Source organism: Thermobia domestica, chromosome 7 (genome assembly GCF_964235325.1).
Source record: "Thermobia domestica chromosome 7, izTheDome1.hap1.1, whole genome shotgun sequence".
NCBI classification, from domain to species: domain Eukaryota; kingdom Metazoa; phylum Arthropoda; class Insecta; order Zygentoma; family Lepismatidae; genus Thermobia; species Thermobia domestica.
The window spans coordinates 47,329,942-47,343,810 of NC_137460.1; the positions used below are offsets into that span (position 1 = coordinate 47,329,942).

The 13,869-nt window shown below is 36.5% G+C and overlaps 1 protein-coding gene across 1 annotated transcript in view; it reads left to right on the forward strand.

The window, feature by feature from the left end:
• The window catches only part of LOC145689173 (uncharacterized), a 124,767-nt gene that overhangs the window by 89,574 nt on the left and 21,324 nt on the right, over positions 1-13,869 (forward strand). The window contains exons 4-5 of the mRNA XM_081763304.1: positions 3,242-3,337; positions 8,678-8,712. Of these exons, the coding sequence (XP_081619430.1) occupies positions 3,242-3,337; positions 8,678-8,712 (131 nt within the window). The remainder of the gene's footprint in view (positions 1-3,241; positions 3,338-8,677; positions 8,713-13,869) is intronic.

The following is a 13,869-nucleotide window of genomic DNA, read 5'->3' on the forward strand; positions in this document are numbered from 1 at the left end:
CTTCCCATCCTGGACAAACCTTTCTGCTAATGATGTCTCATGTTCAGCTTCGTACCGAGAAATTTTTGTTCGGGGGGGGGGGAAGGGAGGGTCCAATACTATAAGCCACTACGTCTAGGTAGTATTGAATGAGTATTATTCTGTACCTGAAAAGTAGGGATGCGCACGAGACGAGTCGAGACAGGATTTTCCTAACAGAATTCGAGTCGAGACACGGCTCTTCCAATAGTAAAATATACATTTTTCGAGTCAAGAAATCATTTTTACAGCACATTTTCGAGACGAGACAGCCACAAATCTTGTCTCGTGCGTATCCCTACTGAAAAGTAATTGTAAAATACTTTCACCTATGTTTTCAGAAAAAAAATATAGAACTAGATTGTTTTTATAAGAAAAAAAAAGAGTACAAATGAAGTGTAAAATCAAATGTTCATGTTACATCAATCATTTTCCTGCTTAAAAAAGTATAGTTTTATTTTTTTTAAATGTACAAATGTATGTTGAGTTAGGAAGTTTTTTTTTTTTTCTGGAGGTCCGCACCCGATGGATGAGCCCCTGATCAAGTTATTCCGACCCTTGCGGTAAGAACGAAAGTGCCGAAAGATGCATTTTTGGTTCGAATTAACATGGCTGCTTGCTAAGTGAAGAAAGCATGAGGAAGAGGAATTTGCTTTCAGTTTAAGTGAAATGAAAAGGATTCGTTATAAAGTTTCACATGAAAATAATATTTAGTGGAAATACTGCTTCCCACAGACTGGAATAAGAGATTCTTCATGAATGTTTTATGGAAAATATACTTCCATACGGATCACGAAGTGGTTAAGAATACTTTCGTGACACGTGGCTTTGAACACCAAGTTATGTCCTGTAACTTAGTCTACATTTCACTGTTAATTACTTTCTTTCTTTCTTTTCTTTTCTTTTCTTTTCTTTTTTTTTCTTTTTTTTCTTTTTTTTTAATTTTCAGAAACAGAGCACTATATATTATTTGTAGGGGTGGAGAAGCGAAAATACAGACATCTAACTGCTTTGACTTTATACTGAGACACGTATTTTTCTTTCACAAACTCTTTCGGTTTTACTAAGATAAAATATAGCTTCTCTGGTCCCTTATCTTGTTTAAGATTCGTATATAACCAAATATTGCGATGTCTTCCATAGGTTTTGGTATTAGCAAACGGCTGACATAAGCTTTGTAGGCATATAAATCTTTCGGTTTTCTTTCTTTCTTTTTTTTTTAAAAAAAATCGTGACTCTTTCACTATTCACTTCTTCCCTTAGTATACGTACAATGGAAAATATGAAATAAACTCCGATATTATCTAAGTGACCTTATCGTACTGGTGTCTTCTGGGAAAAATTTACATGTTTTTTCCGTAGACGTCAGCAACTCTCGTCCCCGGATAAGTAACTCTTTTCACGGCTATTTTATTTTTATTTATCTTCATAAATGTCTGTCGTTTTTCTTCCCTGCAGATTTGTCGCTGCCACTCTTGTGATAACCTATGCAAGTATTAGTACTTACTGCTGCAGGACAGGTCATGTGAATGTGATGATGTCACCAAATTTAGTGGCCACTTTACTGTGTGTATGATACTCGGAATGTCTTATTCGTGTTCTGTCTTGCAACTGATAAAAGAATTCTTAAAAACTTGTCTGGAAGGAACATGCTATAAGAATCTTGTCCTTAAAGTTACTGCATCTGCCTCGAGATATTATGTATGAAAATGAAAAATAATGACGTTAGTTTGAAGCAATTCGCCAAGCGTAATAACTACTCATACATAACGAAATTGCATTTAAAGATAAATTTATGGAACTTTCTCATAAAATTTATATCGTACAGTGTTATGTATGGGCTGGACACTGTAGCTGATCCAAGCGTCAAGTACGTGAATACGAAAAGAAAAAAAAATGTTTACAGTTATTTTCTTTTACGTTGGGAAGCTTTGGAAGTAGTGCTCCCGCAACTCAAACTGAATTTCATCACCATTTATTCTACCAAACCAACGGAATCCGATTTCTGTATCTTAGGCTAACTTTGGGTGGAACGTGTTTTTGATTTTTACAAAGAGCATGGATAAAATTTCATTAAAATCCTCCTAGGATAGGGAAACCGTGTTAGACATGGAGTTGGTGGATGCGTGTGATGGCGTTGAAAAGGTCCTGGTCTCCTGACCACAGTAGTGGTCAAAAATTGGACCCCGGACATGAAGTCCCACGGTTTTTTCTATACATCAATTAAACATGGATTTTTTTACGGGAGTTCTGGCGTTGGAAAGGTTCGGGTCGTCTGAGCACAGCGGTAGTGTCAGAAATCGAACCCGGAAATTGGGTCCCGAAACTTTGAGCTTAGGTCCATTTTATTTGCCTATTTATTTGCCTATTAAACAAGGAGTGCATTTAGATGGAAAATCCGTAGATTCCGACTACAGGCGTCTTAAGCGAGTGCATTTAGAAGGAAAACCCGTACATTCCGGCTACAGACGTCTTAATCGAGTACATTTAGAAGGAAAATAAGTAGATTCCGGCTATGGGCGTCTTAATCGAGTGCATTTAGAAGGAAAATCCATAGATTTCGGCTACAAGCGTCTTAAGCGAGTGCATTTAGAAGGAAAATCTGTACATTCCGGCTACGGACGTCTTAATCGAGTGCATGTAGAAGAAAAGTCCGTAGATTCCGGCTACATGCGTCTTAATCGAGTGCATTTAGAAGGAAAATCCGTAATTCCGGCTACAGGCGTCTAAATCGAGTGCATTTAGAAGAAAAATCAGTAGATTCCGACTACAGGCGTCTTAATCGAGTGAATTTAGAAGGAGAATCTGTAGATTTCAGCTACAGGTGGCTTTTCTGCCACTGCAATCTAAAAAAAAAATCTTCCTTGCTGTAAAAAGATTTTCTGGACTGTGTTATGTCCGTATATATACAGAGAATATTTATCAAAGTACGTAGTCATGACTTTTTATGTTTTGCGCGTACTAACGGAAGACACACGATTTCCGTCTATTATTTGTGGCTGTACAAACTGGTTCCAGCTAAACAACAAACCCATACATAGCCTAGTATAGAAAATCTTAGGTGTAATATAGATTCCTGCTAAATTTCGCCTCTTCGGGTTTTCTAGATTAAAAATTAGTTTTTCTTTTTATCTCTCAGTGTATACAATTAAGTTATTATTATTTTGTATAAATGCTATCTTGCAATAGAAAATCTTAAATTTTAAAATGCATTCTTTTACAGCTGTATGTGCAGAACCCTGTCAGAACGGAGGCTCTTGCGTGAAACCTGAAACGTGTTCTTGTAAACCAGGATTCACAGGAAAACTCTGCGAGAAAGGTAAGATTATATGATTTTGTGCGATGATGAAATTGTATGAGAAAAGTGCTAATCATCTATATATTAAAATACTACGTTTATATGTTTGTCTCCAATCCTTTCGACAATGAGATCTCGAAAACCACAAGTGCTAGAAACATTTCACTGGTCGATTCCAAATTTTGTGTAGATTGTCCAGCTCTCATTCGAATTTTCAAAACCCGTGTCGTTATTGTTCTATTGAACATTTTAGGGGCCGTTTTGAACCCATAAGATTAACATTGTTGCAGGCCGAAACTCCGGTGTTAGGCAACCAGTAGAGAGAATACGTACGGCGGGTTGACGGACCTTGCAGGCGCTTTGCTTAAATCTGAATGGCAAAACCCATTGTATGCTAGCAACTTCAAAGTCCTCAAGAAACGCAATGAGGGGTATTTGGACGGATATGGATTTATTAGAAAAATATATTTGCACTTGATATCGTGTTACTTCTACAAATTTGCTACAAACTCACTTCAACAGCTATACATAGCAATTCACTTCCTTTGTGAGTCTCCTATCCTTTACTTGTGTGAGTAAGGAGACATGCCCACTGGGAAGGAGATTCATGATCATAACAGAATGATGCGCTAAGTAGACAGTGTAGGTTCAGCTAGTAGTTTTGAAAAATACTACTGCCAACGAAAATTAGGGGAAGCTTAGAAATACTTGAGGAAAATGTTACATAAAAAAAAAAAACATGCTGCATGCTAAATAAACACTGAATTTGGAGGAATGGTACTTGAGCTAATGTTATGAGTCAGTGGTACTGCTACATCTATGAGGGTTACTTCTTGGTCTACCATTATTTTATTGATAACAGTGATGTCGAATCTGTTTGCAGGTACCGTAACACATGTTCTGATTTCTCGATGCTAGTAAAGTTTGTATTTATCATTTTCAAGTATTGGACTTGGCTTATTATTATCCCCATACTAATAAAAGAGAGCTGTTTTCCGATCCTCAGGAGTCCCGCTGTCCTGCCCCAAACAAATATGTTCGTTCAGCTCTTTTGCAGGCGAGATGGTGTGCTGGGTAATGACCTATACTGTAAGGACTGATTTTGAATGATAGTCTGCAACCGGATTCAAATCCCGATCGTGTCTGGGAGCCGATATTAATACGTACTAGGCCTCGTCCTTCATTACCTAGGGGTTGCATAAAAGTGCAAAACGCAACAAAAACTCAATCATACACGTCCCTGGTATACTTTTTATTGGATTGCTTTGGTGGATAATATATCCCCTCATCTTACAAGGACACGAATAGTCAAGTTTTTGTATGTACCATTGCGAAAATATAGAGTAAATATTTCTCTCCTCGTGCATGTAGAAATTCGTCTACGAGATATTTTTTTTTTTTTAACTCGTAAAAGTTATATTAAAAAGAAGTGCTTGTAGAATTATCTATGTTAAGTAAGTATGTGTGGCTACTGTATTTATTGCATGGACAAAAATAGAAATATGTTTATATTTAAAGGTATACAGGCTATGTTTCCTCCGAATTTGAAAAGTTAAGAGTAGGATTAGAAATTAGGTTTCTAGACTTTCGTATCTATTACCATGTTAGACTTTCACGCAGGCCCGCAGGGCCCCTAAACTTTTCGTGGCCCCTCCAGACCTTAACACAAAATGCTATTATTAATACAAAAAACACAATTTAGCTATTGGTAAGAGAATGTATAATGACTTGGACCCCCTAACATATTCATGGCCCCCTCAAACCTCTGTGGCTGGTTGCGGGCCTGCTTTGACGTATGGAGGGATGATGTCCTTTGACGTTCATACTTCCCGGGGATAGTGGAGGGCAAAAGGAATGGGGGAGGAAACAGCCTGGAAGCATTATGTAAGGTACCATCTCGTCATTTGCCTGGTATGAATGAGGGAAACCCAGGAAAGCCTTTATTCAAGATGATTGGCCTGGAAAAGATTTTACATTTTTTTGACCGAGTGTACCCACTGGGAAGCAAACCGAGGGCAGCTTCAGTTTGGAAAGTAAGATAATATATTCCCTCCCTTCCCCCCCCCCCATATGACTTAATGGCTCAAAAGAGACTGAAACGATTGAACGTCTATTAGAATAAGTGACGTACACAGAATTTCAGCAAGGGAGGTTCCATCACACAAGCTCTTATTGTTACAGGACGCGTGCGAGTTTTATGTACATTTTTTCATATGATATATGTTTAATTTCGCATATATCTTTAAATATCTTATAGAAAGGAAATGGGAATCCAAATCTGGAAATTTCTACTTTGCTTTCCTGCCATGGTTAGAGCATGTTTTTACAACTATAGTACTCTTAATTCAAGGATTTTAGTCTGCAAATCTATTGGTGGGAAGAGGCTCTACTTGATTTGGGGGATGCCCGAAATTCAACTATACCCACTGATGACTACGCTACAGACTTTCCATTGCTCAAGTCCCTTTGACGCGCGTCTGTTGTGAAGGAGATCCCGGGTTCGATTTTTGGTGGGGTAACCTTGCAAGTTGAATGCTTTACAGGTTCGGGTTCCACCTTAAACTGTCTGTGAGTCCATGTCTAGTATAGTCTCGGTGCTGAAAAGGGACGCTGAACTCCACCCACCCATCCAACTATTGACTACATCACGCTGACTATGAATGGGTTTTTGGATTTTTGAAGACACACATTGTTCAAAATACTCTAAAAAAGAAAAAAAAAGGATAGAGAACATCAAAGACTTAATTATGATGGCTGTTGAAAGATGTTTTTTTTTTTTAATCCGTTATTTATTTTCTAAAGTTTCTCTTAAACTAACGATCCAAGTGCGATGACTTAATGGAATGCGTAACTAAAGGCGAAGAACGGTGTATCAAATCGTTTACATGCCTGTTTGCAGGGAGCGTGGTAGGGTGCAGACGCGTTTATTGCTGTCTAGTGACATCCAGATGGCTCGGAGTTAAGATTTTAAAATGAACACTAAAAGAAAAATAAAATGGCCACTGAGCAAACGCTTGACACTTTATAGCGGCATATGTTTATAAATGCCACACACATTGCAAAGAAGCAAAATCATTATTTTAATATTATGATAAGATTAACAAGCGTAACCATCAAGTAACGGTTTGGTCATATATAGCTAAACATATATATTTTTTTCTTATATTATGAACTACGATGATGCTCAAAGTGTGAAGAATGATACAAAATTCATGGTCTTGGACTGGATGGTGTATTAAAAAAAAAAAAAAAAAAAACGACCACTATCAACAGTGATGAGTTCTAGAAGAGACAAGGCGATCCCCTCAAATATTGATTGCAGTATCGCCATCAGTGTTTTTTCCAGACATGCTTTTTGGGGGGGCACTGCCCCCCCCCCCGGAGCTCTGAGGGTGCCCCCCGGAGGAGACCAAAATAATACGTCTATAATATAATAATAAATAGAAAAGTACCATCAGTACCCCCCGGAATACTCAGTGTGCCTCCTGGAACATTTTTTCTAAAAGAACGACTGGTCGCCACTTGTGACAAAAATGTATAATAACGGTATCAATAACGCATCGATTTTTCATCAGATAAACACAGAAAACTGATATACTTCCTGATAGTTCGGTAGTCTATCTACCCGGTAAGTGGAAGGCTCGAATTCGATTCTAGCGAATAAGTTTTCCTGCTTTATTTTAATAATTACTGTAACTAGCGTCATGTAAGTTTTTCTCAGGAGGGACCGAGGGACAAGATTATAGGAGTTTCACGTTATTTTTAGTATATTAATATACAATTTTATTGAAAATAATTTGTTTCTCAAAGACAAGAGGCAATCACTTCCTGCACTCTCCAAATAAGGCCCCTGAGACTCTGACATTGGTGATGAGAGAGTGTACTGCTGATGAGAGTGGGGTAATGGCATTCATAGGTTAATACTACTCACTCCTCATCAGCATTCAGCAGTGCACCAAGCACTGTGAACAAGCATGCTAAAAGCATCAGAAGTGGACACAAGCTACAGGGCACAAAACATGATTTTATGATTAACTATGATGAAACTGTGACCAAAAAAGATAAAAGAGAGAGGAAATGAATTGTTAATTTATTTTCATTAATATTTTATATACATATGCTGATGCCTAATCTTCATTTTAAAGTTATTACAGGTAAACAATGGGTGTTGTTCGTGAGATAGAGATAAATATGGTGAATGTCTAACAATGACGCTCAGTGTGCGTAGCAATATCCTAATTTACCCCATCACTACGAGTATATGGTTACTAGATTTTGTTCTGGATGAGATTATATAATAAAAACGGGCAGTGCAGAAAAAGATAGTATTCAATTTGAAAGTTCATCAGGTAGTAAAAATGATAATATCAAAGATTTTATGACGATAGTGATACTAGCAATAATCGTATTTATTTATTGTAGAGTGAGTTCGGGAAATGTAACGAACTTTTGTTCTGATGTGGGAAGTGTTTACAGTGGGCTCACACAGAATGTAGTAGGGGTTCCAATTGCAATAAGTATAACGTGACTTCTACACTTAACCAGACTATAGAAAAAAAGGAAAACATCGACAAGTAAATTACCTATTTGTCTCGATAGTTTGTGTACACCTGCCCTGATTAACCAGAAATGTAAAAGATTAGGTACAGTTTTCTTAATAAAACAATCCCCTATTGATCATGTGAGTTTGTGGAGGAAATATAATATCCATGGATTTTCTCAGCGGTCTCGTATTTGATCCACAGTTTAATTCCACCACATCTTGCACCACTAGAGTTTCATCTTTTAACCCTCCATTGTAACCGGAAGTTATAGGTCTACTACATCCGGTTACAGTATTGATTTTGTATAATTTGGAAATCTACCACAATTTCGGAATGAGAAACCGAACTTACTTTTTGTAAACTAAAACTGCATGAGATATATTAGTATTTTGTCTTTTGTATCGACAACAATTGGAGGCTCCAAAGTTTACTAGTTGGAGCGTTAGTTTCAAGACCGCGTGTCCTGGGTTGGGTTCTCAGCCGTTGCACTCCAATTTTCCGTATGCACTTAGTGCCGTGAAGTATACTGTGGTGTCAAAGGAATAAAAGACGTGACGGCTACAAGGTCCAGAAACCTCGTGATACGTGCTGACTACGTGTTCATTGCTAAGCTAAACGTAGTTCTGCCGCTCGGTAATAGATGGCGTTGGAGCGGGCTCAAGGTAGCAAGAGGCTGTCACTCCAGTGGTTATGGTTATTATGAAGGGTTTAAATCAGAACTTGGCTTCTAATCTTTGACACTACGTTTATGTTTGCAACAATTCTTTAGACAAAGTCACTACGTTCATATAAGTTTTTGTGTGATATTTGTTTTTAGGTTTTGTATTAACGTACATCTTATCATATAATATGGTAATATGGTTCAGATGCGCTAAAACGTATATTTTTATATTATAAAGTATGGAAAGCTACTCGTAATAAACACAGAGAAAAGTTATACGTACAACATTCAGCACGAAAATAGGCTAATATAAAGACCAAAGACCTGGCAGACAAAATCAAAAAGTTATGAAAATGTGAAAAAGTCACAGTAAGACCAAATAAAAGCAAAATATCTCCTAACAAACGTACAAAAATAAGTAATACTAGACACTTGTCACATGGTTAGGAAGTTCTTTGAAGAGGAACTCTTCAAATAATCTGCATACTGTACTAAGTTGAAACTGTGAAACTGGTTTAAACTGAGCTACAGAAATAATAATAATAATAATAATAATAATAATAATAATAATAATAATAATAATAATAATAATAATAATAATAATAATAATAATAATAATAATAATAATAATAATAATAATAATAATAATAATACAGTTTCAAAATATTCTATTTAAAATATCAAAGTTTCGTACAAAAATACAAAGTGAAAGGTAGACCCTATATGTAAAGGAATTTATAAGCATTTTGTCCCTTAGCTAAAGCAATAGAAACACTATAGTATAGTATTCGTCTGTCATCAATATGGGAATATGTACAGTATATAGCAAAATTAATGTACTTCTACATTATTATATGGTTTAGGACAGTGGTTCCGAAACTTTTTTTGACTAACGACACATTTTACCGAACATCACGGCTCATTTACTTGATTAATTAATAATAATGTAAATTATAGTAGTGTAAAACTATAAGTTCCCATGAAGTAATGAGTATGTAATGCTGAGCATGGTAGAGTGACTAGTACAGTGTACCTCGAAATGGAATTTAACTAATTAATAAAGACTTCATGATTTTGAAATTCTAAAATTTCACGACACACTTTGTGGGACTGCACGACAGAGTAATGTGTCGTGATATACCGGTTGAGAACAACTGGTTTAGAGAATGATACTAAGATCTAACTGTGACATTCTGATTCGCAGTCAGACAAAAGGTGAGAGCCATGGTATCCCTAAACATTTTCCTATCTTTACAGGTTAAAACTTACAATGGTCTAAAGTCACTGTGTGTTTCCTCTCTTAAAGATTATACTAGGTACTATCTTTACCATTTGCTGCTGGGGCTGCCTCATGGCTAAGCGGTTAGCGTAAGCGCCTTCGGCGTGATAGACTCGGTCGGAGCTCATGTGGTTGGGACACTACGTTAAGATCCACGTCTCATATAGCCTCGGTGCTGGAAGGGACGCTAAAATCAAATCATATATATAGATACTATTTGCTACTTGCAGTTGGCCTGGTCTTGCTGAGGTATTCTGATCTAAAACCATAAGCAAAAGCCCTCCAAAATATTTCTGTCTACGCCACTGGTGTGAACTAAAGGCAAGAAACAAACAAGTTCGGAAACTCGAGGCGGGAGCTCACGTGGTTCGGATTCCACGTTAATCAGTAGGTCTCATCTCATAGCCTCGCTGCTGAAAGGGACATTAAACTCAAACTCAACTCAGCTCGGAAACTCGAGTCTTCTGTAGCATGAAGATTTCTTTGCGATAAGTAAACCCCTAGATAAAAGGTTAAATTTAAATCCTTGAAAGGGATGAATAGGAATAAGCCTTCCGCCATATAATATATTACCGATGTTATATGCTATGTTGGCAGTCAAACGTTGTTACATTCATACAAATATTATTTAACTGTTGTTTCCTTGTGCATACTGCGGTAGTAAATAATATCAAGATGAAATAAGAAAGAAGAGATCTGAATTCAAAGAAACATTCTCCTGTGACATCTCCCTGTCCATAAAGTACAAAGACATGAGGAAACATGAAGGAAATAATGGACAAAAAGAATCCACTAAAGACATCATTTCAGAATTTAATTCAACATGTTACAGCTTTTTAAAAGATATTTTTTTGATGATTCGAGTACATATCTTTCATCTATCAAGTGAATATAATGTGTGATAATATTGTATTGTCCAACTAATCCTGAAATATTTACGTGTAAGGTTACTTTTTTTTATGTATATAAAATTCCAAGGCAGCAACTGTCCACGAAGTATAAAGGAACGTCGTTGACTCGTATGAAAAGAAGTCGTAGAGTAAAATTACGATTTTTTTTTTTTAATCCAAGTGACACTTATGAAGATTTTTCTTCCTATTTTTTTTTCATAAGAACATTCTATTTGTAATATAAAAACATGTCAGTCTATGAATAACGCAAGGGCGGATCCAGAAGGCAGCCAGAACTCAGACTGTGATAGGTATATCATGGCAGTGGTACTATAAACTTTCAAAAATATATAAATAATAGCTTCAATCATTTTGGTCACTCAAAAAACCGGGGGGCATAGGCCCCTCGGCCCCAAGCTAGATCAGCCACTGGAGTAACCTTAATTCCTAATAGTACACAATGAAGCTAATAGATGTAGCTTCATGCGCTACTTTCTTGCCCGATGTTAATAACGTAGATGTCACTACTGTGCAGGCAAATTGCAGATTTAAAACTATTGTGATCATTTAATTGCAAACTTGATTCAATTAACTCCACTTTTCAATGAAATTATTTCAAAATGGAGCAAGGGCTCTAAATATTTCTGTATCTCTACAGTAATATATTGTGACAATTTAAGTGCAAATTAAACTGTATTGTCTCAATTAAATTAAAAGTGTATATTGATGATATTGAACATAAACATGAAGGAATTCGAAGTACTGCTAATGAGTTTTACAAGCTTTGTTTATTGTAAATAGAAATCAAGTTTTGACAAACAAATTTTGATTGTAATGATGATAGTTTTTAAGTTGCTTTATGTATCTGTTGGATAAAAAATTCTTAAACTAGTATGTTACACCAACACAATTTACACAAAGGCAGATAGGTGATTAGTAATTTAGTTTATGTACAAAATAAATATTGCTTCTGATTTCTTTTATACATTGTAAATCTATCTATATCCCTTTTTGGACCACAAATATACATTTAAAAAAACTGTGACGACATTTTAATTCACTGTATATTTTTAGACTAGTAACATGAAACTTGATTGGCTCATTTGTATGCCAATCATGTTACAGTTCTGATTTCAGCATTAATGGAAGCTTAGTCCTCCTTCAGCGGGAACAACGTCCTTATCAGATTCTCGAGATGGTTAGCGTTGTCTTTCCCCTCGTTTATCAGACAGTATTTTGTATTATATTAAGGAAACTCTATGTATAAGTTATTCAGTTATAGAACAGATTCAGTCTAATTTATTTACTGCTTTTGTATTTAACTAATACGTTATCGTGTATGAATAGAAATGAAGCTATGATAACAAGAGCACTTACTGATAAAAATCTTTTATGCTGTTTATAGTATGTAAAATAATCTCTTTGTAAGTTTTTTTTAATTAATTTTTGAATGTAAAGTTTCCGTATTCTCTACACCAGCGTTTCTCAAACTGTGGTTCTCTTAGATTGAACATTAGTTCAAAAAAAGACAGAAAAAAAAATAAAACTCTTAAAAGCGAATTGTGTATCACATATTACAGTCGAGGATCTGAAACTAAGTAGCTAACTCCAAGGGCGTCGATCCTGGGGGACCCCATGTATTTTAAGAATATATATTTTTTATATGTATTTTTATTGTTATATGTATTGTTACATGTATTTTTTTTTTATGAATGTATTTTTTTTATGAAATTACAGGGAAATCGGCGCCCTTGACTAACTTTATAGCTTATGGAACCCGGAGGTTCAATGCCGCGTTCACAAAAACTCTCCATTGACTTTTTGTCTTTAGCCAACTCGATCCAGTTTCTACTTCATTTTCCAACTTAGGCGAGATTCATCTTATATTAGCCTCTTATCTGCGACTAGGTCTACCTAATGGTCGTTTTCCGACTGGATTTCCAGTTGAAACTTTGAATGTGTTCGTACTTCCTTCCAATCTGGCTACATGACCTGCCCACCTAAGCCTCCTAAACTTGATGATCCTAACAATGGTTGGTAAACGGTATAAATTATGAAGTTCCCAGTTATGAATTTTCCGCCATTCCCCACTCAGGTTCCTCTTGGGTTCAATATTCCTCTCAGGATTTTATTCAGGATCTTTCAGTCAGCGTCCTGAGGATCTGAAACAGATAATACAAATAATAATTTAACAAGAAAAGGCTATGCAATTTTCGGTAATTTATGTAGATGTATTACTATTATAAAATACATTTGATAGCCTTTTAATTTATATATATATATTTCTGGACAACATCAAAATCTCTGGCCTGAAGCCCGTCACTTATGAGAGACGACGTCTTTCGGTGAGCATACTATCCAGGGAAGGAAAGAAGTTGTATCTCTTAGGTACGATCGCGGCATTTCCCTGATGTGGATGAGGAAACTCAGGAAAAAAGCTCATTCAGGGTTGCTGACCTGAAAAAACTGTTACATCTTTTTGGTCGAATGTTGCGGGATTGGAACCCGGGACCGCACGCATCAAAGGCAAGAGCTTAAGTGACTACGGTACGCGTGGCCATTCGATGAACTTTAAAATGAATATTGATCATAAACCCATTTGTCAACATATGCACTTCTCTTGTTGAGGCATTTGTCTTAACGCAACACTAGCTCTTGTATGGTAGTGTCAAGAAATTCTGCCGCCAAGGTTTGACGTCACAACCATCAACAACTCAGCTGTGCTGTCGAAACGTTGTTCGACCCCAGAAAATCGCTTCAAGTGAAGGAACAGATGGAACTCGCTGGATGCGAGGGTCGGGGCTATAGGGGAATGGCCAAATATATCCCACCAGACGTGGCCGGCCACTATGGATTTGTCGTGCACATTGGCACGGCTTGTCATGATTTGTAAGAAACATCTATGGCCATACCTTCAATTCATGGATCCGGTGCACACACAATTTGCGGTGGATCTCTGATGTTATCAGCTTCTTAAGCTACATCGCCACGTTAAATGAATCTTGTAGCTGTCATAAAAAAAAAAAAAAACTTGCAACTCGATCTTTCTATTTTACTCTTTACATGTTACAAACTTCTTGAAAGCAAGGAGGTTTCTCCACAAATGCAGCACTACACTCTAGTGGACAAACAGTGAACCTCCTCATTAAAAACGTGTATTTTGGCGCACTTCCCCTCCC